This window comes from Notolepis coatsorum, assembly GCF_963971535.1.
Source record: "Notolepis coatsorum genome assembly, chromosome: 8".
NCBI lineage: Eukaryota > Metazoa > Chordata > Actinopteri > Aulopiformes > Paralepididae > Notolepis > Notolepis coatsorum.
In genome coordinates, this window is record NC_140172.1 from 38,131,727 (window position 1) to 38,159,443 (window position 27,717).

The 27,717-nt window shown below is 42.6% G+C and overlaps 1 protein-coding gene across 1 annotated transcript in view; it reads right to left on the bottom strand.

Annotated features, from left to right (window-relative positions):
• LOC311233203 (RING finger protein 145-like) overlaps positions 1-27,717 on the bottom strand; it is a 73,382-nt gene that overhangs the window by 41,685 nt on the left and 3,980 nt on the right. Inside the window, exon 2 of the mRNA XM_084320131.1 lies at positions 965-1,216. Within this exon, the coding sequence (XP_084176257.1) occupies positions 965-1,148 (184 nt within the window). The 5' untranslated portion in view covers positions 1,149-1,216. The remainder of the gene's footprint in view (positions 1-964; positions 1,217-27,717) is intronic.

A 27,717-nucleotide genomic window follows, 5' to 3' on the forward strand; every position in this document is an offset into this window, starting at 1 on the left:
ATACGGCTACCGAAATACGAATGGTACTATTTGTTCACCGTGCATATAAATAGGGCGCAAGAAATGTAGAATTCCTCTTAGTCCCTCGTCCCGTTCAGTCTCGTTCAGTTCCAGTTATCCAAGTGACGTCTCTCCCCACTACGCAACGTGGGCAGAATAGGGCTCGTATTGCCCCAAGATAGAGTCTCGTGTTATCCTAATACGTTTGTTTAACGTATCGTTCGCTCCTTAATAGTAAAAGCCTTCATTACGAGTCAAAGACCACGTGGAGTGAGTAATTGTGCGTCTACATAGAGCACTTATTGCCGCGTGCTAATAAGGATAGTAACGTCAAGTTCAACCGTGGACCACCGCGCACCACGGAGGATACCTACACCGGTGATTGCAGAGCCATTTTCCGGCAGGATTATTCTTCATTGCTTTGACTGTGGCTGCTGGAGCAGAGAACCGTCTACACCCACTGCTGTGGGATCTACACATTCCCGTGAGGACATCACTCGAGCCTGTCTCTGTCGGAGCAGAGACTCCACGGCTTCACCTGCACGGCGCGCACCCTGGGACCAGGCTGCCTTTCCCCGCTGACACAGGGGTGATATCGCCTCTGTGGAACCATTGACTTGCATAGAGCATTGCCTCCCCCTGCTGGCTTACAACCGGTAGTACACCCCTTTCCAGTATCTCCCCTGAGTACCAGAGATAATTACTAATATTCATTATTGATTTGCCTATGCACATTCTATTTGCCTTATAAGCGCATTCGAGTAATGTAATATCCCACCTTTGATGTAATAAATATTCTAAACGAGTATTTGTGTGGAAACCGTGTTATTGTGGAGAAGTTCTCATCTGATATACCTGTGTACGGTACGGCCAGTAATGTACATAAGACGGTAGTAGTTTAATGATACTAATACTTGATTAATACAGTCAGGGAATTGTACCCCTCAGTTACAGTAACACTGACCTAAATAGTGCAGGTAGAGTGCCAGGTATTTGTACTGGAACAGGGGGTTGTTGGACAGGCTGGAGCGCTGGATCTTCTGGAAAAAGGAGCCGACGTCCCAGCGATACAGGACATCCAGGAGCATGATGCTGGGAACACGCAGTCCCACGTTCAGCACCGCCTCCACGCGGTCCTTCACTGCCATGGCCTCCGCTCAGCCTCTGACCGACCAGCAGCACTGACCACTAAGACTGGCAGCTGAACAAGGGAGCGCTGGGGGGGGGGGAAGAGAGAGAGAGAGAGAGAGAGAGAGAGAGAGAGAGAGAGAGAGAGAGAGAGAGAGAGAGAGAGAGAGAGAGAGAGAGAGAGAGAGAGAGAGGTGAAGGAGATTGGTTCCACAGGAAGATAGAAGGAAGAATGGAGGTACAGGAGAGGGAAGGAGAGAAGACAACATTTTATTTAGGAGGTAATTCCAGTGTCTGCAGCAGCATTTGTAAACGGACAGGAGCGATGTAATAAGTAGAAAAGTGCAACTCGGTAGAGCGCAGATCTCCACCAGGCGGCAAGTGTTATGTAGCCTATATATTTCGTTTCTAAACACTCGAGTAAAACTAATCTATTCATAGTACTTTGGAACAATGGAAGGAATTACCAGCACTGCATGGGCAGCAAATCAACCCATGGACGTGTTTCAGCACACAGCCTTCCTCTGTGTTTGAAGCTGAGGAAGGCTGTGTGCTGAAATGTGTCAATTTTGTTGACTGTTAAAATGACTATAAAAGACTTATATAAACAAACATGACCTTGTTTACTCAGAGAGAGAGAGACGTATGCTTGTTTCTTAAGCTGTAAATGATGTGCGCAAAGGGCACTCCAAGCCAACACAACACAGAGCGCAGCTCCCCCCTTAAAACATGCAACACTTTGCATCTATGGCACTATGTGTCCTTCAGGGGAGGAAATTAGAACACTTTACTGGCCAAATGCTGGTATTTTTTACGTTTGGCTGGTAAAAAAAATCAGATACCCGCCAGTTGGCTGGTAAGCCAAAAAGTTAGTTTCCTCCCCTGCTGGCGAGTATACAAAAAAATAAAACATTCTGCAATCACTGCACTGGCAACGGTGCGCGTCTTCTGAGTGTTCGCTTTAGTTGACAGTGCCACGAGAGCACTGCACAAGACCACCCGCGGACATATAATGTTTAATAAACGTTTGCGCAGTACTGGCCAACCCGCAGACATATAATAATAAAAGTCCCGCGGTACTAGGCTAGCCATCAGGAGCACTCGCAAACAGATAACGTTAAACACAGCAGAAGATGGAAAACAGACAGACTGACCAACGGGGAACTGCATCCAACCCTAGTACAACCCTCGAGTATAAGTTACTAAGGACACATTTAAATCACAGAGGTGTAATGTTAGTCTACTGGAACTGTATACAGTGGTTAGCTTCTAGTTAGCGTTTTAGCTATAGCTGCTTGCTAGCTAACGTTAGCCCCGTGTGCTCAAAGCAGCCAGCTAGGTGTATCTGTTATGACTATAATGTTTCCAAAAAAGCACCGGACTACGACGTAAGGTTAGACATTTTATTTCATGCTCAAAAGCCCCTGGCTTGCACATCGCAGTCACGAAAGGGGCTAGCTCAACCAGTGCACTGTGCACAACAGCACACCAACCCAACTGACGTTACCACAACACTTGACGGTACTTCACAGCACTGTCGTAAGACCACCGTGCTGTCTTAAAGGCACAGTGTGCCTACCCAGATGCATACACAACATTGACACGGCTTGACATACAAAGAAGTAATTATCACAATTAGCGATTTTTTTTGTCTGGTAAAAAATCTGTTTGGCTGGTAAAAAAAATCAGATACTCGCCAGTTGGCTGGTAAGCCAAAAAGTTAGTTTCCTCCCCTGGTGTCCTTGTTAAATAATCTTTCAGTGAGTAACTGTTTGTTGGACAGGGCTGATGATGACTCTGTTTTGACAGTTAGGAGAGGATGAACTTTTGGAACTGGTATGTATGCAAATTGCAAACACATGATTTATGTTAGCTTCTGCCTTCCAATTTAAAAACAAACCAAAGGACTGCAATACCGTCTGTCTGTTTGTAACCGGACGAGAGAGAAATAAAATGTAGTGAAAAGTACAGAAATCATCCAACATATCTAAGGACTCAAAGTGTCCGATTGCATGGATACTAGGGGTGTAACGATGCATCGATCCTAATGTGACGATTCAACTGCATCGATTTGAAAATGTTAGAATCGATTATAATAGAAATGAATTAATGTATTGTTTTTATTGACCTATAGTCCATTCATGCTGAGTGAATCAGTTCCCCCAGCCACATTTGTGTATTGAACATTTTTGGGGGAATTAACGGATAGAAAATTTATCAAATCTAATCGAATCGTGGTCAAATGAAGAGATTTCATGATGCTTTGAATCGTTGCCTGAAGAATCGTAATAGAATCTAATCGTTGTGAGGTCAAATCGTTACACCCCTAATGGATACTGTAAGGAATATTGTTCTTTATTTACCTAGGGTAGGTTCGCTGAGCACAGATGCTCTTTTTCAGGAACGCCCTGCTTCACATTCACACAGTTCCATTCATACCTGGGAGCTGCCCAGTACAACCACAGTCGACACCATTGGCCACTGAGCAACTCCACTGGAGCAGTTGGGAGTTAAGGCTGCAGTTACATGAAAGGAAAAACAACGTTTCATTTCACTTTTCAGAACGTTGTGTATTGGCAGGCAAGTTAGACGTTGTTTGTCTCCTGTATGCGCGGGAGGTATTTGTGTGTGCGCCTCGGTCGGGAGTGTGTGTAAAGCACAGCAGAGCCCCGCTCCTCTTCAGACAGATAAGAGAGAGCACAGCGCGTCTGTGAGCATGTGTGTGCGCCTCGGTCGGGAGTGTGTGAAAAGCACAGCAGAGCCCCGCTCTGCTTCAGACAGATAGAGAGAGCACAGCGCGTGTGTGAGCATACGTGTGTGCGCCTCGGTCGGGAGTGTGTGTAAACTAAAGCACAGCAGAGCCCCGCTCCGCTTCAGACAGATAGAGAGAGCACAGCGCGTGTGTGAGCATACGTGTGTGCGCCTCGGTCGGGAGTGTGTGTAAACTAAAGCACAGCAGAGCCCCGCTCCGCTTCAGACAGATAGAGAGAGCACAGCATTATGTAAAGTCCATATCTCTCCGGAGCATCGCAAAGCACGCCTTGCAGACGTCCGAACGAACACTCGATCACCATGTGTCGGTGTCTACTGCGCATGGGCGTTGGGCGTGAACTAGGGATGCCCCGATCACGTTTTTTGCCACCGATACAGATTACCGATCGTCGTGAGCCATATCGGCCGATACCGATCCGATACCGATCGTTTTTGATTAAAAAGAAATTAAAAATTATTTTATATAAAAAGTTTTTTTTTTTTTCTTTTTTTTTTTTTAATAAAATATATATATTATATAATTAGACTTGTATTTGTATTATCTGCGAGACATCGCCACCACGCAACAAGTCAAAATGCTGGCTATCTGCAAACAGCTCCACTGTCTGTGTGTACTCTAGTAGCCCTAGCTCCAAAAAGGATTATCCGGCGCTGCAGCGGGACCCTATTGGTAACGTTATGCTTTGGTCATTTCACATTCAGCAAGCCCTCAGCTCGAATACGCATTCAATCAATGTTATAAGACATTGATATCAGGAGCTATCTGTAGCTACTGCTAGCCGGCTAGATGACGTTAAGACAACTATTTAGTTCAATCGGACATTTCGTTTTGAACCGTGAACTAACGTCAGCTAACGCAAGCTAACGCAAGCTAACGGAGATATCAACATGGGCTACTGGACTTCCTGGGGCATTTGTTGATATCCGGAGCTATCAGTAGCTAGCCGGCTAAATACCGTTAGACAATGCCTACTAAAAGTGAATAGTTGACTGGGTAATTTTGTTTAAACAGTAACGATAGCTAGGTAGCTAACGTTAGCTCAGGTCGAATGCACTATCTAGACTCAGCAGAGGAGGTCCGCCTCCGTGTTTACAAACTCTACACGGGTACGGGCGGGGCTAGGGAGGAGGAGCAGTTTGCAGGTCCTGTGCGTCTGAGACAAGCGAGTGAGATATCCACTTGATCAGTTTCCGCGATCGGCGAATATGACTAATTATCGGAATTCCCCGATCGCATATTTATACTGATTATCGGCCGATAACGATCGGGGGCCGATCGATCGGGGCATCCCTAGCGTGAACGGCTCCGTATCTGGCTTGCGCAGTTTACATAGCACAGTTGCAGGGGAGTTTTGAAAATGAAAACCCCCTTTGAGCGTTGCCGCTAGGAAAACGAAAATGCCTGCCAAAACGGCATTGCCTTTTAACTTGGACATGCAAACGTGTAACCAGTGCCCAAGTACCTTGCTCAAGGGCACTTCAGCGGTAGTTGTTAAGGGGATGGGAGAGTTATGAATTAATTTCCCCAGCCCAGATTTTTCCTGCCGGTCCAGGGGATCGAACCAGCGACCTTCCGGTCACAAACTCGCTTCTCTACCTTTAGGCCACCGCTGCCTATATGAGTGTGTTCATTCAGCCTTATTTAGTAAAGATGGCAGAATAATATCGCTATTCATACAAAAACGGAGACCAAGCCAAGTATGCATGTGTGAAAGTTGAGGTTGCCATAAAGAAACGACTAGGAAACTATGGCAGGATACTCAAACTATCACATGAAGAAGCTTGTGAATTGGAAAACGTATACCACACACACGTTACAACATTTGTGCAAACCAAAGTGGAGATCACATGTTTTTCTTGGCCACATGCAGCTGGATTCGGGAGATCATGAGATTCTGTAACAAACCATCTGGTGCATCAGGTTATATAATCTCCCGTTTACCAAAAGATATTTTAATTAAGTTGTATAGTGACATGAATGAAACCGGGCTTTGTATGGGGGATATGTGTTGCTAGATTAGATTGAGAAAGCGCCTTATGCCCTTCATACACTATGTTTAATTATAATGCACCTGGCAACCCAGAGTGAACATAGGCTAGATCTCCTCAGTGCCTGTGCGCAGTCAGTGGTCCTGTGCCACTGTCAACTAAAGCCAGCACTCAGAAGACGTGCACCGTTTGCCAGTGACGGTCAACATGCATTACCGAGAAACTTGGTGAAGCCTGCATGTCCTCACCTTCATTTAGAACATTCAGACCAAAACTTGTTCAAATTCAAAAGAAGGCCAGACTGTGGCACTTTAAACGTTTACACCATTTGCAGAAAGGGTAAATCATAGATGAATGTAGGTCACAACTACAATGTCATTGGATTCTATCACTATAATGCAACTATGCAAGTGAAACAAGCTAGTCTCTGTCTGAACATGTCCATGAAGCTTGTGGCCTACAAAGTCTTATGAACCCCCAGAATCACCCCTTGCAGCTGCATTTAATTTCAAATCTCAATAGAGTAGCCTATCATTGAAGTGCTTTGAATGCTGCAGCCTGTCACTTGAATACTTATAGCGTTGCATAGCATTAGTATCGACAATCGCAGTGTTAGTGATCTCATAGAAAACAATTCCCTTTCATTGGTACAGTTGGTTTGCAGTAACTTTGGCTACATCAATCCCTATGGCATTTAGTTTACCATTTACCATTAATGGGTAGAATCTCTTAAGACACGTCAGACATTTGTATTCTACCTAGTAGACTAGCCGAAACCTATGGGAGTACTGTCCTTCATTGTATTATTCAGGTATTATGAAAGCTTTTTTACCAGACACTGTGTCAATGTTGGTTTTGTTTTTCCTTTTCTCTCTCACTCTGTTCCTTCTCTAGTCTCTACCAGTACACATCCTTAGGAAAATAACTACCCTGGAATGGTTGGAATTCCACAGCCATATCACATGGTTATTACAGTAGGTCTGGCTGCTTTGAGGGCCAAATGGGATGTACAGGCAAGGTTATACAGTATAATGTGGCATTGTAACAAGTATGCTATGATCCACTTTATGCAAAAACGTTCATTCACAAACCCAAGTAGGCTATATCATTTATTTTGTATCATAGATGAATGTACAAAAAGACTGTATCCTCTTTTTTTACACAATGACCAGAGTTCAAACCATGCATGTATTTTATATGTATGGTGTTTTTATATAGCCAGGTCAATGAAGAGTAACTGTCAGGACTGTCAACTCTCTAAACTCTCCATACTTAGGATCACTAAATTTGAAACTAAAGTAGGTCACATTCACATTGTCAAAGTTACTAAAGTAGGCCATTCGAAACACAGCTCATTTTGTTGGTCTGACTGAATATGATCATCAGTCACTATTAGTCATAGACCCAGCTGCAAATCCAGCTCTGGTTTGACTAAGCGATTATGGCGCTGTTCAGATCTGGCATTAAAGATCAGATCTGGGTGATCTGACCGCAAGTGACCAGCTCCAAGTACGCCTGTTCACATCTGGCTTTAGAATGTAGTCTGCACAAGCAAAGATGGGCAGTGACTGTCACGCTATCGGAGCGAAGTGTGACAATGCTGGCCGATGTGAGGACCCTAGAGCTGACAGACTAAATGTGGCAGAGCATTGAGGACATCGTACCATCCCTGAAATCCATCAGATATGCTACCACAGCTCTCTGCAGTGAAACTCATGTATGTCAATCTACGGTGCACCCAGTCACAAACAACCTCCTGGACAGTGAAACTCATGTCAAGCCACGGTGCACCCAGTCACAAACAACCTCCTGGACAGTGAAACTCATGTCAAGCTAGGGCTGGGCGATATGGCCAAAATGATATCGCGATAACGATATTGATAACAATAAAAAAAATCAATACAAAAAAAATCAAATATATAAAAAAGAAAAAAAAAATCGTTTCTATAAACAACAGATGTATGTTTATTTCGCAGCAATTCTTTGTCGTTGCTGCCATCTTTAGTGTTACATCCCCTCACACTCCAGTTCTCAGGCTGCAGCTGGTTTGAAAGCGAAAGTAAACCGGCTTCTCTGCTGGCTGTGGCTCCAGGGGAGTTGAACAGTTCTGGCTCTGCTAGTTTCTTTTCTATCTTTTGGCGCTTTTTTGGTGGACAAACCACTGCACATGTGCACCGTGTAGTGATGCACCGATGTGAAAATTGTGGCCGATACCGATAACCGATATTAATATTGCTGTTCTGGCCGATACCGATATTTACCGATGTCGATATCTCTGTATAGAAAACACTTTTTTATGATAATCAAATAAAGAGCTATTTTCCAAAACGCATAATTTTTTTACTTTTGTAACTTATTTTCAGAAATGACTGATATTTTGAAACTATTTAAGGCCAAAACATGTATAATATATAAAAAAAAAAAAAAAAAAAAAAAACTCCTGGACAGTGAAACTCATGTCAAGCCATGGTGCACCCAGTCACAAACAACCTCCTGCAAGCCATGGTGCACCCAGTCACAAACAACCTCCTGGACAGTGAAACTCATGTCAAGCCATGGTGCACCCAGTCACAAACAACCTCCTGGACAGTGAAACTCATGTCAAGCCATGGTGCACCCAGTCACAAACAACCTCCTGGACAGTGAAACTCATGTCAAGCCATGGTGCACCCAGTCACAAACAACCTCCCGGACAGGCATCTGAAGCCAGTGGAAGGAGTCATCAAAGCAAGGTGCAACTTCAAAAGAACAGTGTCCGACTCCCCCAGAAAGCGTGTAACCCCATGAGAAACCAATCCCTGTAGTTTTTGTTTGTAATTATTGTTATACCATTTAGAAAGTTTGGTTTGTGGTTAATAATAGAACAAATATATAGCTTGTGCTGTTGTAAGACAAGGGCAGGGCTCTACGCTAACCTTTTTCCCAAGGAGCACATGTGCTCCTAAATGAAAAGATTTAGGAGCTCACAAAGAAATTTAGGAGCACAGTGAAAAATGTTAAATTTATTAACAAACTATTTATTACATATTTATTACACTATGCGTGCATGCATGCGTGTTTGCATCAGGGCTCGAGACTAACGATGTCCCGTCGGCTTATTGCTTATTCCCAGAGGAAGAGTGCTGCCGAGTGCTTCCGCGTTTTCCCTGATTGGATGAGACACGCCCCGCGGCAGCACGGCAGCCGCAGAGCGGCAGAGCTTGCGGCATTATGTAGCCGTAATCCAGGGCTGTACGTTAACTTTTTTTGCACATAGCACTGGTGCTACAGAGGTTGATAGTTTTGTAGCACAGGCCAAAATCTTGTAGCACAAGTATAAAACTTGTTATATTTGTAACAGTCACAAATGTGCCTATTGTATTTGTGTTATTTAGTTGCAGTGCCATGTTTGGCTGTCATTTAGTATATCGCCATGTGTTATTATTACTATGATACTCATATGCTATTTTCAATTAATATCATAAACAACATAAGGAATATTAGCATAATTTTTAGTGGACTGAAGGAATGAGTCAGCGTTAATAGTTTTAAATGCAAATAATTTATTGAAACATAGAAGTGGGGTCGGTTGGGACAATGGGGGACCCTGATGTAAACAAGACAAACGTCTTTCTCAGGTCTGCATCCCCTTAACAATTGTGTGTATTGAGCCATACTGTACTGTACCCATTCTGCAATCTGTTAAATAAAGTTCTCATTCATTCATTCACACACACTGTTTCAACTCACCACCCCCGCATCATATTGTAGTCTAGTCTGTCTTCAAACTTCCACTCCTCTCGAAACTTGTTTATTTGAATATCAACATTATCTGTCCATCCTCAGTTTACTATAATATACTCCTGTCCTGACTAGTGACTTCATCATCTTTCCAAACGCACGCACGCACACACACACACAGGGAAGGGGAGAGAGTGCCCCCCCATTTCCCTTTCCACACTGTGTCTGCTGGCTCTGCCTGTGATCAGGATTAGCTTGTTAGCTTGCTAACGTTGTAGTGATTGTAATGGTACATAAACGTTAATTTCGGGCGATGTGCGCATAAAGGAATGGCGACGGTGCAAAGCATGTAGATGCATTTGACCCGTTGCGAGAAGAAAAAAACACCACGGACTTATTTCGGGACGTGTAGGCGCACTGCTGTGTTAACGCAGCAACCGACCAACGCGCTGCTCTGCTTGCAGAAGGCGCACGGATAGGGCGGATATGACTCGTCGAGTTGTCACAAGAGTTTTTTCAAAATAAGATTATCATATGCACCTGAACGTTGCTAGCTTTCGGAGCCTAGCTGGAGCTGCGCGTGGGCAGAAATGAGACCCGCTACAGGATTTTCAAAATAAGAGTATCTATATGAACCGAATCCCTATCGCACCAGTGCTACTGAAGTAAATCCATCCATCGCACAGACCGCTGTTGCTGTAGCACGTGCGAGATATATGTCGCACTGTACAGGCCTGCGTAATCCCAGATGATTTTCATTCGACGCTTAGCTCAACTGGCAGCGCTGCGGTCCGTTGGTGACAAGTTCGAATCCCTTCAATTTTGTTAACTTAAGGTTAGGGTTAAGGTTAGGCATTGTTTCGGAGTTGGTTAAGGTTAGAAGGGTTAAGTTTAGGCGCTGTTAAGGAGCTGGTTAAGGTTAGAGTTTGTCTTAGAGAATGGCAATAGACAGCCTATTTCCGCGCTGCAGCGCGAGGCAATAGACAGCCTATTTCCGCGCTGCAGCTCTCTCGCGCTGCCGTGGTCACATGGCCAATCAGAGAAAACGCGGAAGCACGCGACGCACTCTTCCGCTGGGAATAAGCTACACGCGTCCCGTCGTCCCGGGGATGATCAAATATTGATTTGGGACGAACAGAAATCTTTTTTGGGACGCAAACGGGACAGAGAGGATTTTATTTTTTTCACAGGAAATGTCAATTAGCCTACTGTCAGTGCGCGCATATATATATATGAATTATTCTACGTTAATAAAACATACCTGGTGATCAACTACAGTTTGCTGTGAACATTATGATATGTGTGTAGTGTTCTGATAACGACGGCTGGGCAGCGGGAGCTGGATGTTGGATTTTGCGAGAAGCATGCAGCTGCAGAGCCGCAGAGCGGGGCCGCTGTGCCCGCACAGTGCAATACTCCAATTCAGCCATTGGCAATTCAGCCGTTGGGTGGGGGGCGCTGTTGAGCGGGCCTGTGACCGGACCTGAAAGCGCCCCTGCTCTGCGGCTCTGCAGTTGCATACTATTGGGATTCGTTGGGAGCAGCACGGAGTCTCGACTCGGGACTTATTTTATTTAATTTTAGCAGCAGTTATCAATATCGACCAGGAGGACAGCGCGATCTAAGGGACATGTTTCATTACTAGTCAAGTGTCATTACTTTAGTTATCAAAGGTGAAATCTCTGGACGCAATGACATTATATAGTTTAAAGCTAAACTACGTTTTTCTTTCTTGTTAGAAGAGGGATAACTTATTCAGTTAGATTTGATTTGATCTTTATTTATCTCTAAAATGTTCAACCATAAACACACACATTTGTAATAACAAAAAAAACTAAAACGAAATAAAATACAAATACATTTAAATATATTTTCCTATGGAAGGAATAATCAACATGGCTCCAATTGGTTGACTATAACAGCACCGTGAACAAATATCCCTATACTAGCACCTTGTTAAACACTTTTTTTTTATTTATATATATATATATATATATATATTTTTTTTTTAATCGTAATTATTCTTGTGAAATCTTTCCACCTGGGAGCCTTTTGACTAAATCAATTTATTCTCCCCTTCTCTGACTGGTGTTTCTTATGGCAATAACAACTATAGACGACAAAATGAAAGTAAAGAAACAACATTTGATTTTTGGGACGGTTACATTCACTTTGGGACGGTTCTGGGACGGTGGTGAAAAAAGTTAGTCTGGAGCCCTGGTGTGCATACTAGGGCTGTCCCCGACTAAGGATTTGGATGGTCGACTATGATTGACCAAAATTTGCAGTTAGTCGACTATTGGTAGACAAAAAGAAATAAAAAAAAATATATATATAATATTTAAAAAATATATATATATTTTTTTTTATCATTCCATTTGGGCTGTGGGGGTGCTTAATGTCTGAAGGAGTCGACTGAAGGCTTCTTGTCCTCTGCAAAAGCATGCAATTGGTCCACTGATGGATACATCTAGATATGTCTAGTCTAGTGTGTTCATTAGATGGGTGAAATCCTCTTTCAGTGCCTCTGTGCCTGTTTTCGTAGGCAGTTAGCCTCTGGTTGGCCAGTCGACTACGGCTCCTTTCGACCGATTAGTCGACTAATAGGGGTCAGCCCTAGTGCATTACTAAGTAAAGGGACACATCTGTGCAATAGCACATACCACCAAAATCACACATTGGCCCATGCCTACTAGACACAAAGGATATAGGTTGTCCAGATGCTTTTGGTATGTTGTAGGTAGGGATGGCACGACACCACTTTTTCATGTCCGATACCGATATCACAGCCTGCCCTTGAGTATCGGCTGATACCGATCCTACCTAGCCATAAAACATCATGCTAAAACTGTGAAACAAATGTCCTACTCCCCTAAAGGAAGAAATACATGACTCAGTTATGCAATAGTGCTGCTGGTTTTATTTTGTTAAAATCTTTTAGTTAATAAGACTACAGCGATTTCATGACGGCTTCCTGTCCTCGCGTTTTCCGGTGCAATGCACAGCAGGCCATGTGAGCGGCGCGGGGCGCGGAGCGGGCCGTTTTGACGTGAGCGAGGTGGGTTTTAAAATGGGTCGGCGCGACGACCGGAGCGAGAGTTCTCCTCCGCTCCAAGCCGCTCAGGTCCGCTCCTCATTGCGCACGGCACTGGTCTGGGAGGCGTCTACCAGACCAGACCAGTAGGCACCGGTCCACAATGCACCCGTCCTCAGTGTCCGTCCTGTAAACAGAATTGTGCTTACAAGAAATCCCACAACGTGAAAGCATGGCCGTGTTTGCTAAGTATTTTAAAAAAGTAACAGAGAATAAGTTCCAATGTATCGTGAAAACAACTAACGATGATGGTGAGGAGACAGAATGTGCAGACCATATTACCGTCGGAAAAGATTCTTCTTGGAATCTAAAGAGACACATTGGGAGGAAGCATGACCACATATTTCGCGAACATAATGAGAAGAAATCCAAAGGTTTGTTGTCATTATTAGCCATTTTGAAATTGGTAGCCTTATTACAGCTTAATGTATTGTAGACCTAATATAAAGCATGCATTTATTATTTGTTTTAGATGCCCAGACGCAGCAGCAACAAAAAGAGAAACAGCGTGAGCATCTGCACAATTTCCTCACTGGAAAAAAGGCACCAAACGTGACACGTGAAAGAAAAAGGGAGCTGGATGAAGCGTTTTTTTAAATGATATCCATGGATTACGACCCCCTAAGTAAAGGAGAACGTGAAGGTATGAGACATTTTGCCGGCATGGCCCAACCAGGTTACACCCCGCCCTGCTACAATACTGTCCGGGACACACTTATGCCACATGCCATACAAGAGATGGAAGTCAAACTACGAGAGCTCATAGGAATGGGTGAAGGGTTCGTTCTTGCATCTGATATTTGGACAAGTAGAAGAGGCCACAGTTTCCTTGCTATTGTGGCAAGTTTTATCGACGGGACGTTCAAGGGCCACACGGTTCTGTTAGGCTGTGAGCACATAACAGGGTCTCACACTGCAGATCGCATATATCAAAAGTATGAAAGTGTGCTGAAAAATTGGAACATTCATCAACGCGTGATTCGTGTGGTGACAGACAGTGCCAGCAACATGGTCAAGGCATTTAACATCCTGCCTGATGCTGAAGGAGAAGAGGAGAAAGATGATGATGATGAAGTGGCACTGGTGGTGGAGGAAGGGGAGGAAATAGCGGAGGAGGAACCTGCGCTCTCGCAAAACCAAGTGGACGTGGTCACTAGGGATGCCCCCCGGACCCCGGTTTTAAACGGGGACCGGTACTATATTAGAAAATACCGGAGTATTTATAAGCTCTGACGTCCTCGGTACTGCTATCGATACTCTAGAGAAATTATTATTATTATTATTATTATTATTATTATTATTTAAAAGTTGCGAACGATCCTCTCTCTGTCTCTGCACGAGAAGCGAGCCGCAGCCAGCGAGTCAATTATTACACACACTCCTCGCGAGTCGCTCGCTAGTGCTACACATAGACATACGGGTCCTACATACGGGTACTCCTTAATGAAAGTGTCCCCGACGCCCCGTGCTATAGCGCTCTGCACACAGACAGCAGCTCTGCATGCACTGAGTCGTGATCATGGCGGATAGAGCGAAGCGTTCTAAAGTATGGATATACTTTACAAGGGTCAATGCCGACAATGCACGTTGCCACAAGTGCAACAAAACATTTGCCAGTAAGGGTGGCAATACGAGCAAATCAATTTATCAAAACATCTGTTGGCAAAACATGATATTAGTGTGCAGAAATGCGCGTATTCGACTGCCTTGCGCGCAGTGTTCCATCTGCATCCACTGCAGCCGTAACCGTAAGCCAAGATACGGAGTTGCCTAGGCTAATAACGAATTATTACAAATAGGCTAATAAACAAAACAATTGTTTAGCTACAAATACTACAATCTAAACTTTTTATAGATCGTCAAGCTGAGGCGTCAGCCACTATGTCCCAGGCCAGTGAGCCCTAGAGGTAGAGGGACATCCTCCCTCTACCTCCCTCCACCACCCAAAGTCCTTTCTCCCTAGCAGCTAGAGGAAGGATGACAGAGGATAGGGTGAACGAGTGTCACAGTTCTGTTAGCCTTTTGCATTTGTTGTTTATTATAAAAAGTCTATAATTCAGAGTCAGACACATTTAAAACATTGTTGCTGCTGTTGCTGAAGAAATTATATTAATTTATTATATTTATTTATAAAGTTATATAAAAGAACATTGTTGTTGCTGAAGAAATTATATTTATTTATAATACTTATTTATAAAGTTGTATTTATAAATAATAAAGCAATGTTGATTCTGTTCTTAATTAATTGTCTTTTTTTCTTGCAAAAAAAGAACCAAAAAGAACCGATAAGAGTATCGATAAAGTACCGAACCGTTAAGCAGTATCGATAAGAGTAGTAGTATCGATAAAATCCTAACGATACCCATCCCTAGTGGTCACTAATAATGTAGAGGCTATGGTAAACCAGTACTTCACCGTATCAAGTTTACACCTGCGATGCCCAATTCATCTGCTTCAGTTAGCTATCAAAGACGCAGTTAACGAGCATGATGATATCAATCGCCTGCTAGTTAAAGTGGGAAAGCTAGTGAAAAGTGTGCGTAAGAGTTGTCTGAACACGGAGGAAACTGACTCTTTGGGTGTACGACCCACCACTGCTTGCCCGACGCGATGGAGCAGCCAGCTGCGCATGGTGGAGTCTGTCCTAAAGCTATTCAAAAAAGATGCATTGTGGCAGAGCAAACTTAAAACTACTGCCGCTATTCTCACACTTAATGACGTGCGTCGGCTCAATCACCTTGTTGAAGTATTGTCACCGCTGGCTGACCTCACAGACAACATGCAACGGGAGCTTGGGAATTTGGGCATGATTCTCCCGGCTGTAGGCGAGCTCAAATCCCTGCTTGTCAACAACAACGCTGCCCTTCCATTAGGAATAGCTTCTTTCGCGGAAACACTGTCCAATAACGTGTCCACTCGCTTCAGAATGTACTATGATGATAAACACCTCCTCTTCGCGTCGCTGTTAGATCCTCGTTTCAAAACAGAGTGGATAATCCGTGATGAGTTGGTTTGTAATAAACTTGGAGAAATACGCGACCTCCTCGTCAAAGAAACAGAGGAGATGACCGCAGCAGTCGCTGCTGGAGAGGCAGCAGGTCAACCCGAGTCCGACGGCGGAGAGTCTGACGCGCCCGAAGAAATCAAGAGGCCTCGTATATTTGGATCATACTTCTCAGAGAATCAGCCCACGGGAGGAGGCAATGCGAAAACAGAAGTTGAAACCTACCTCTCGTCCCGAAGATCAAACCCTGACGATGTCAAAGATGTTATTGCATTTTGGAAAAAAAATTCCAAGTCCTTTCCACGCCCGAGTAAAGTTGCCCGCAAAGTGTTCAGTATTCCCAGTGGCTCTGCGAGCGCAGAGAGGGTGTTTTCCGCTGCTGGTTTGATGTCAAGAAATCACCGCATGAGTTTGAAGCCTCAGACATTGGCTAAACTCGTGTTCTTGAAAGTGAACTCAAAGATAATGTAGCTGCCGTGGCACTGCATGGCAGATATAGGCACATGAGCATTGTTTTATTTTGTTTAAAATGCACAAAGTGACAAAAACGAATAGCCTATAATATCCTACTTTATTGCAAAATGCAATAGGCCTGCCTAAAGTTAATGGCCATTATTTTTTATTTCATACATAAGAATGTAGCACTGTTTTAGATTTTATACATTTATATAAATGTAGCCTATATCCAACAGCACTTTTATATTGGTTTGATTGTATTCGAGTTTTTCAAAGGCTATAGGGAACTTGCACATTGAGTATTTCGTTTGTGTTTTACTGTGAGACACTTTGTAGACAGTTATAGGGCTGGGCGATAAAACGATAACGATAACTATCGCGATAAATTATTTCCTCGAAATAAACATGAAACGTGGTCGCAAAGTTTCGATATATCGATTTTCCAAGCTTGGCTCCGTTCAGCCTCGGCTCAGCACACTCACTAACCAACAACCAACGTTACGTGATGACGTGCTTACGCACAACAGCTAACAACCAATCAGTGAAGGAGATGGCCGAGAGCGACGTAGACCCGGAAGGAGGTAGGACTCACTCAACAACAAGGCTTGCTAGGCTAATTAGCTTGCACGGCGATGTTTTATGTATTTACGTGCCGAGTATGTGTGTGGCGTGAATTCTGAGGCCACGTTTATAGTAGTGGGGGTATACAGTGGACGTCGTTTCAATATATTGTGGCGGAAGAGAGTATTTTAGTGTCATATTTTAGCACATTGTCATGGAATACACCGCTTATCAACAACAAGGCTTGCTAGGCTAATTAGCTTGCACGGCGATGTTTTATATATTTACGTGCCGAGTATGTGTGTGTTTTGAATTCTGAGGCCACGTTTATAGTAGTGTGGGGTATACAGTTCGTTTCAATATATTGTGGCGGAAGAGAGTATTTTAGTGTCATATTTATTGTCATGAGATACTCCGCTTGTCGGCTAACTGCTAACGTGCGCGGACTGATGACGACATCAACTCGACTTGAGACATTCGCAGCAGCATAAGAAGTTAATTAAACTTGACAGTAGGGCTGGGCGATAAAACGATAACGATAACTATCGCGATAAATTATTTCCTCGAAATAAACATGAAACGTGGTCGCAAAGTTTCGATATATCGATTTCCAAGCTTGGCTCCGTTCAGCCTCGGCTCAGCACACCCACTAACAACAACCAACGTTACGTGATGACGTGACGTGCATACGCACAACAGCTAACAACCAATCAGTGAAGGAGATGGCCGAGAGCGAACGAGATCCGGAAGGAGACCCAGAGGTACTAGGACTCACTCAACAACAAGGCTTGCTAGGCTAATTAGCTTGCACGGCGTTGTTTTATATATTTACGTGCCGAGTATGTGTGTGTTTTGAATTCTGAGGCCACGTTTAAGTAGTGTGGGGTATACAGTGGACGTCGTTTCAATATATTGTGGCGGAAGAGTATTTTAGTGTAATATTTAGCACATTGTCATGGAATACACCACTTATAAACAACAGGCTAGCTAGGCTAATTAGCTTGCACGGCGTTGTTTTATATATTTACGTGCCGAGTATGTGTGTGTTTTGAATTCTGAGGCCACGTTTAAGTAGTGTGGGTGGGGTATACAGTGGACGTCGTTTCAATATATTGTGGCGGAAGAGTTTTAGTGTCATATTTATTGTCATGAGATGCTCCGCTTGTCGGCTACTGTTAACGTGCGCGGACTGATGACGACATCAACTCGACTTTGAGACATTCGCAGCAGCATAAGAAGTTAATTAAACTTGACAGACATTATATCGACGATAATTATCGATATCAAATTATATGAAAATAATTTTATAATTTTATCGCGATAACGTTTTTGGTCATATCGCCCAGCCCTACTTGACAGACATTATATCGACGATAATTATCGATATCGAATTATATGAAAATTATTTTATAATTTTATCGCGATAACGTTTTTGGTCATATCGCCCAGCCCTAGACAGTTATGTCGAGTTATATTTTTATTTTCATAGGCATATTAGCTATGTGATTTCCTGAGTTCGTTTGATAACAAGCCTGTTGCATTAATTGTCTTCAGTGGCTAAGCCAAGGCCTTTGGCCTATTACGGCCTCCTCTGAGGCTCATGTCATACGCATAATTTTTTATCTGTCTTATGCTGCCCTGGCTGTCAGTGATTATGTTCTACCTCAGATTGATTGGTTGATTTAATACTTTATTAACAGTATGCAAAAAGGTATAGGCCTACAGTGTAATTCAATTAGCTACGTCGGATAATACAAGGTATATGCCGAGGGCTGTGCATAATTAGTTTTTTTTGTGGTTCTTCCGTCACTGCGTTGAATGTCTTGGTGGTGCCCTGCCCATGGTGCAGTGGTAAATAAAAAAATTACCATATTCGGTTGATACATTTAAACTGGGTCTGTTTTCATTATTCTATGATATTTTAAATAACGAAATCAAGAATTTACGCATGCTCCAAAAAAATCGGATTTCCTGAAGGCCTTCGAAATTAGCCAATTTCAGGAAAACAGCACTTTCTTTTATTTCCCCCGCTGTAATTTTTTTTCTGCTGAGCGGGGTGGAGCGAGGAGCGCTTGATGCCAAAATGAAGTTGAGCGCTGGCGGCGCGCTGAGCGGTGTGGCGGCGGGATCAACATGAGCAATTAGCGGAGCGGACCAAGCTTTAAAGAGCGAAGAGCGGATTTCTCACCCGCGCCGATCCGCTCACATGGTCTGATGCACAGAGATTTTTAAATCATTGGTTTGCATTGTCGTTTGCTGACGACACAATCGTGGTGGGCCTGATCTCTGCAAACGACGAGAGGGCCTACCTGGAAAAGGTAGAGGACCTGGCGCGATGGTGTCAGGAGAACTGCCTCTCCCTGAACGTCAGCAAAACGAAAGAGATGATTGTGGACTTTAGGAGGTCGGGGGCCAGGGACTACAGCCCCCTCAGCATCGACGGGGGACCGGTCGAGAGAGTGAGCAGTTTAAAGTACCTCCTCAGAGTCCACATATCCGAGGACTTGACATGGACCACACACATTGACAGTAGGGCTGGGCAATTAATCGGGAAAAAAATCACGATCTCGATTCATAGACCTATGCAATCTCATTTCTAAGTTATGACGATTTAAAAAATATATATATTTTAATTAAACTTTTTTTTATTATTATTTTTTTTTTTACTTTTTACTTTTTAAATGATTTCATTGAAAAAATTAGAATCGTGAGAGAATCGTGATCTCAATTCTTAGAGAGAAAAATCGGATCGGTGCCATCCCTAGTTGTAGTGTTGTCACAATACCAACATTTTGACTTCGATACCGATAGGAAAGGTAGTAGAAGATATGATTAGATGACAGAACATGAAAAATTCTTTATACAATTCTTTAATTAATTATAATTTAAATTCATATTTTGATGCTGTTGAAATATAAATAATCAAAAATAAAATAATTATGTTACAGCTGCTGAGCTATATACTATAGCTAATGTCCATTGATTGATTGATTGAAAACGTTATTAACAGATTGCAGAATCGGTACAATACAGTACGGCTCAATACACACAATTGTTATGGGGATGCAGACCAGAGAAAGACTTTCGTCTTGTTTACATCAGGGTCCCCCATTTTCAATTCATCATGACATACAGATACACAGTACCGTTACAACCAGACATTTATGACATACAAGATATACAAATATACAGTCGCGCTATCAATATCTTCCTTTTGAATGAAATACGTTCAAGAATTTAATCAAGATTGTTAGCAGAGAGGGAGAGCAGACTCAACCCTCACTATTGGATGCCTCTGAGGGTTCCCAGGGATAGCTTAGTTAGCATTAACAGCTAACATTAGTTAAAGGAAAACTCCAACATTTTGGGAAATTCGCTTATTAGGCATCTACCCTGGAGTTAGACAAGAAGATACATACCCTTTAGGGATGCCCCGATCGATCGGCCACCGATCGTTATCGGCCGATAATCAGTATAAATATGCGATCGGGGAATTCCGATGAGTCATATTCGCCGATCGCGGAAACTGATCAAGTGGATATCTCACTCGCTTGTCTCAGACGCACAGGACCTGCAAACTGCTCCTCCTCCCTAGCCCCGCCCGCCCCCGTGTAGAGTTTGTAAACAAAGAGGTGCGGCTCCTCTGCTCGAGTCTGTAGTGCATTCGACCTGCGCTAACGTTAGCTACCTAGCTATCGTTACTGTTTAAACAAAATTACCCAGTCAACTATTCACGTTTAGTAGGCATTGTCTAACGGTATTTAGCCGGCTAGCTACCGATAGCTCCTGATATCAACAAATGATCCAGAAAATCTAGTAGTCCATGTTCATACCTCCGGTAGCTTGCGTTAGCTGACGTTAGTTTACTGTTCAAAACGAAATGTCCCATTGAACTAAAGTTCTGTCTTAACGTCATCTAGCCGGCTAGCAGTAGCTACAGATAGCTCTTGATATCAATGTCTTATAACATTGATTTAATGCGTATTCGAGCTGAGGGCTTGCTGAATGTGAAATGACCAAAGCATAACGTTACCAATAGGGTCCCGCTGCAGCGCCGGAGAATCCTTTTTGGAGCTGGGCTACTAGAGTACACACAGACAGTGGAGCTGTTTGCAGATAGCGAGCATTTTGACTTGTTGCGTGGTGGCGATGTCTCGCAGATAATACAAGTACAAGTCTAATTATATAATATATATATTTTATTAAAAAAATTATATAAAATAATTTTTAATTTCTTTTTAATCAAAAACGATCGGTATCGGATCGGTATCGGCCGATATGGCTCACGACGATCGGTGATCGGTATCTGTGGCAAAAAACGTGATCGGGGCATCCCTAATACCCTTTTTCTTCTCTGTGCATGCAGTAGGAATAGGAAGACACGCACCGTTAGCCTAGCTTAGCGTCAGTCACTGGAAGTAGGTTCCTCCATTAGCCTAGTTCCAAACGGCTTCCTACTCCTACTGCATGCACAGAGAAGAAAAAGGTATGCATCTTCTTGTCTAACTCCAGGGTAGATGGCAAATAAGCTAATTTCCCAAAATTATGTTGGCGTTTTCCTTTAAGGTTTTAGCACGACGTGGGCATTCCAGAATATCGAGGATGAAAAGCATGTTAGACAATTGGACCCGTTGCTCGCAGAGTTTACACATAGAAACCGCGTGACTCGCAAGAGAAGTTGTCACATAGCTGTCAAACGCAGGGCTGAAGACTCAAGCTAGATGTCATAGCTTCTAGAATTGAAGGTCTGCTCTGTCCTGTGTCTATTATGAAATTACAATTGCCCACTACGCAAAACCATTACTCACAGTCTCGCACACTGTGCTCCTAAATGATTTTTCCAGTTCGCAAATATCTATTTTTAGGGGCAAATGCGAGTGAAATAGTCGCACTGTAGAGCCCTGCCCAAGGGGATCAATAAAGGAATATCTTATCTTACTCATTCTAATCGCGTGTGTGTGTGAGCAGCACGCCTTGCTTCTGAGCTGGATCCGAGGCGAGAGAAATAGTCTGGCCTATACACCGGGGTTAGCGTGCCGGACATCATGGAGGCAGCTGGCAGTGATGCCCATCTCCACGTCTCGAGCGGCGAGCACTCTCTTTTGGGGATGACTACGATGAAAGTGGATGTAAACTAATTAGAAGCTTATTTCAGCAAGCTGTGCGTTCCTCCTGTGTTGCTTGGGGGTGTGTGAGCCCCTTTGGAAGTCAGTTTATTTATTTATTATTTTTTTTTGTGATTTTTCTCCCATCCCAATTTCCTCTCGTGCCAATTCTCCCTCCCGTCCTTACGTTGCTCGCATGTGCCCCCCACTGGCCGGTCGTGATACATGTGGAGGCAGCCAGCCACTTCTTTTCACCTGCCAGCGCGGACTCTCATTGGCGAGGTGTAACGTGTGGGAGGCTCACACTACCCCTGCCATCTCCTGTCTTTGCTGTGCAGGCGCCCTAACCGACCTGTAGGAGTCACTGTTTACAACGACCAGATTACCACCCATCAGGGTTCGAAATTAACGGGGGCTTGGGGCATAATGCCCTTGAAAATGGATAAAATGCCCTCGAAAATCAGTTAAGGGGGGCACTTAATGCCCCCGACAGTTTACTAATTATATATATATATTTATCCGGTAATGGAGCGTCTGTGTATCGTATACGGTTCAGATGACGCGCAAATAAAAAAAATCATTTGGCGGAGCCGGTGTTCTGCACTGGCTGCAGCAGCAGCAGCAGCCAGGTGCTAGTCAGTTTGTGTAAAAATGGCACGCACAATATAAATCAATCTTCATTACGACTTTAAAAACATAGCCATTAACATTACATAGGCCTACACACATCTTGCCATAGCGTTAGCAGTTTGTACAATGTTTGTAGCTGTTAGCTAGCTAGCCCTTCACAACAACAGCTAACACCGTAGCTACTAGCTACTGTAGCAGAGGAGGAAATGGGAGTCTGAGAGGCGGGGTGTTTAAAGACAATGATAGGCGTTTATTCAACATCCAAGAAGGCTAACATACAACTGTGTTTTACTAACTCCAACCGGGACTATTGCCGCTTTCGCGCTGCTTGTTGACGTTATGAACTGCTCCTAACGTGACCGGAGCTGAAGGTGGCGGTGCCACACGCTAAAATGTCCGTGGGGACCCGGCGCCAACCCATAGATAGTTCCAACTCACCGAATTACGTAATCCACCACAGTTGCACTCAATATTTAAATAATGTTAGTCTAAATATATGTAGACAGAAACATAATAATTTCAAGCAGAAAACGAATCTTTCCATTAAGAACTGACAAGCAGGGAATTTAAACATGGTTGACATTGTTTTTGTGTGTTTATATTAATTAAAGAAAGGAAAGTCTAGTGCTGGCTGAGCATATTGTTTGTTTGCACTAAATTAATACTTTGACAAATGTAGCCTATATTTTTCAGTCAGTTCGGTCTTTGTGTGCCAAACATTATTTAAGGCTGTAAACACTGTAAACCTTTTATTTTATTTTTAATAAATGAGAAACATGTTTAGATTTGAGTGTTATAGAAAAAGAAAGCAATACGCTTGGACCAGCACTCACAGATTTTGGTATATTTAATGGCAGCCTGAAACAAACATGTTTCGGAACGATTATGTTCCGAAACATGTTTGTTTCAGGCTGCCATTAAATATACCAAAATCTGTGAGTGCTGGTCCAAGCGTATCGCTTTCTTTTTCTATTATACTCGACGGGATTTCAGCACCCAGTGTTATAATTTGTGAGCGCAGTCTATCTTGACTTTTAGATTTGAGTGTTACATTTTTTTTAATAAAAATTAACCTATATCGAACTGAAAACCGTGACCCCAAATTCGTGATATGAACCAAACCGTCCATTTTGTGAACCGTCCCACCCCTACCGTTTATCATAAAAATTCAGTGCCCCCGAAATACAAAAAAAAGCCCCCGAAAATCAATTAAGGGGGGCAAAAAAAGCCCTTGAAAAAAAATGTTAATTTCTAACCCTGCCACCCATCGACTAGAGCCATATGAAATCCGTTTAATTTTTTTCCAAATTCCATTATATTTTTTTCCAAATTCCGTTTTTTCCGTTTTAATATTTAACCTGTTCCACCCCAGGTGAAAATCTGCATAAAATGTATACCTAGGTAAATGGAATATTGCTCCACTTCTACAAGGGCTATTTGCATATTCTTGGTGTCTAGGAACATCTATGGACCTCAATGAATGTATTCTCAGTGTCAGAAATATTGTGTCTATTACTAGGCTTGCTTAAATTCTGATGAAACAAAGGAAAATATGAATTATGATTTTTCTTTTCATCTTTGACAGTGAATAAAACCATGATAATAATGACCAAACTTAAAAAACTGCCACTGGGCTAATTCAGTACCCTCTTGAGATCATGTGTACAAAAGATCTAAGGAAATTAATAAAGGGAAGATGATAAAATTGAAGGTTTTGTATATACAGTACTGAATTCTCCCATCCGGACCAATGCAATTTGAAATATTATTATAGAATATAGAATATATGCTTATACATTACCTTATTATAGCCAATTCGCACATTTATATATATATACATATAGTATCTTTCAAATGGCCGAGTTCAATTTGGATATAGTATCACCAGGCATGCGTAATAACATATACAGTTATTTAATGTAATCGACTGTACTTTTTTATTTCTCCCACAGTGTAATCATTCTGTAACAAATTTCAGATCTGATTCTTCCTACATGATTACAATAGTGTGGAGAAACTGACTGCGTTTCAATATTTGTCAAAAACGTTACCTTTTGTAGCTTATTATCGCGAATCATAACAATTATTGATATGATTGCTTCAGAACGCCGAACTTTGAACGTCCATAGCAGACCACAGGAAGTGTAGTTTTGAGAAACTCCGACACTGGCAGATAGCTGGCGAGGCGATCTTCAAAATGGCCGCAAAAAAACTACAATTCCCATGGTTCAACATTTCCATTTCCGGTTCCGCATCAAAAACGCGACTGAAAAATAAAACCTTAAAATGATAAAAACTCACTTTTAACCTATTGCTAAACTATTGCCAACCTAACGTTTTACATTCTACATGTATTTGTGACATAGTAGTGATAATAATACTTGAAAACGTTTGATTTTAAAAAACGCAAATTTATTGCATCACTCATAAAAATATTAATATATGATAATAATGTCAAAAAGGGGTCGGTACCGACCCCGTGGGGGGGAACAGGTTAAGAATTCTGTATTTTGCTTTGTACGCTCATGTTACCATCAGAAATAGTGCTTAATAAGTGGGAATGAATAAATGTCCACAATTTAATAAGATATAAATAGGGCTGTCTTAAATACTTCAAAGCTTCGTTCGATGGGCATGGGATTCGAATATGAAAATAAAAATTCGATTATTAAAAAAATATATATATATATGTATATATATATATTTTTTTTTTGCAAAATCAACTCTGCCTCTTTGTTAACTACAACAAGCAATGCCGTTTGTTATTTAAGATGAGGTCGGACTCGGCACTGACAGATTTGTGTTTGTGCTGCTTTTATAAAGCCTCAAATGACGGCTTACAATATTTCATGAAAGCAAAGTGTTTTGTTTGTCTAAGATTTAAAAAGGTTTAAACTTTATAGCACTGACAAAGTTGAACAAAGTGCTGTACAAGTCCCACAACATAAAAGAAAGAAAAAGTTTAAATCGCGGATTCCATATGGCTCTATCGACTTCCCTCCCACTGACTTATTAGACCTGTCTCAAACCCTGCCCCTTTTCTTGATCCTCCAATCACAGCTGTCGCTTACCTCTGACTTCCTCGTACAAACTTTGTTTGGGTAGTTTGAGTGTATTTGGATTGTTTGTAGGCTTGGGCTGTATGACGGTATTACATTATACCAGGGTATTTAGAAATCCAGACTGTATTGAAAATCAATACAGTCAAAATCACAGATCCGTTTCAGTTTATATTACAGTGAAACGGAGTTTTGACAGTGGTTGGTTGTAGTGCACTGCACACACGCGCCAGCAGAGGGCAAGACCAGTCCTCACTAGTGGAGCGAGCCGCAGAGCTGGTTGTCTACACACAGGAGGAGGGGAAACCCCGCTTCACTGGAAATTAAATGAGACACGCTTACCGTTGCTGCTGTTCTGAGAGCTAACTGTTGTGTATGTGCATCACAACGGTGGTCACGCTTTACAGTAATGTTGCAACAGTGCTGTGAAAATACCGTAAAGCGTTGTGGTAACGAGTGTGTGTGTTGTACACTGGTGGAGCAAGCAAATAAACGGTAAAACGTTATGTCGCAGTCCGGTGCGTTTTTGAATACACAATACTAACGTTACTAGTACTAGGTAGAGCCATATGAAATCCGTTTTATTATTTTCCAAATTCCATTTTATTTTTTCCCAAATTCCGTTTTTTCCGTTTTAATATTTCAGAATTCTGTATTTTGCTTTTTATGCTCATTTTACCATCAGAAATAGTGTCTAATAAGTGGGAATGAATAAATGTCTACAATTGAATATGATATAACAGTCCATTTAATGTTTTTAAGTGCTGCAACTCAGAAATACAGTTACATTTTACACAATACTTTTCAAATAATAGTGACAAAATAAAAATACACATTTCAAGTGTAAACAATAGATACAGCTAGCTACTACTGACATTATCACAATGTCAGTAGCCTAGCTATATCTATTTTATTGTGATGAAATATAGTAATGCATAATTTAGGCACCTTTAGTTTAGTTTATTTCGTTTATAAAGGACAGTGTATAATGACAATCGTTTGCATTAAACAAATGGATTGCACCAGATTTAGCAAGAAGCTATAATTTCCATCTATAGTCCTATGTACTGTAAAACGTTTCATAGCTATTTAAGTTTATTTCGATTATAAAGGGCAGTGTATAATGACTCGTTTGCATTAAACAAATGGATGGGTGCACTAGATTTAGCAAGAAGCGATCATGTCCTAACGTTATAGCTATTTAATCACAATAGTGTCGCAAGTGTTTTTGTGGCTCCAGTCCACGGAACGTTGACAGAATTAGCAAAACACCTTATCGCCGGAGGCATAAAAGTCATTAGGATACTGCTCTGCTCTGAATTGAGGGCTTACTGGGGAATTTATTAGCTTCTTGACGATGTAAACACCGAAGCAGCGAGACGCTTGGGAGACTGCCTGTGTTGTGTGTAACCCGCTCTAGCGTCCGCCTCCCCGGTCGCGTGTGCACCAAGCGTTCCACCCAAAAACGGAATTTCAGTCCAGATTAGGCCAAATTCTGCAATATTCCACGTTTTGCAGTTGATTCCATTTTTATTGGTCAATTCCGCGATTCCACTAGGGTGCTGCGGGGCTCCTGGCTACCATTCTGAGAGCTGACGTTAGTAGTACTAGGATGCTGCAGGCTTCTGGCTAGTGGCTACCATTCTGAGAGCTAATGATAGTAGCACTCGGATGCTGCAGGATAACTGGCCATCTCCGCAATTTGTTTACTTGGTAATCCCCCCCCCCCCCCCGCTGATGAAAATGAAAGTCATACCGTCATATACCGTACACCGGGGTATTAGGTCATCAAGGTATGATGGTATGAAAAAAATTATACCGCCCAAGCCTAATTGTTTGCTGGGTACAGTGATTGAGTGTGGGGTGTCCTTGTGTGCGTGGGTGTGTGGGCCCTTGGGATCCGGCGGCTGCTGGCACCTATGGCTTCGGCTGGGCCTTTCCCAAACCTTTCCTGGAGTTAGGTGCTGGTCTCTTGCGTGTGCTTTGATTTGATGCCAAATTTGACCAATTTTGGTTGGTTTTCATCGCTCCCTCGGTTCGCTGGCATTTTGGGGATTCCTTGCATGGGGGGCTAGCTACGGCTTCTACAGTGTTTAGGGGTGTCCCGGGGATCCCGGTGTCATCTCGGACCGTCCGTGGTGCTGCATGTCTTCTCATTTGACCCCTGTTGTGTCTGTCTGCTTGAGTATTTGGAGTCGC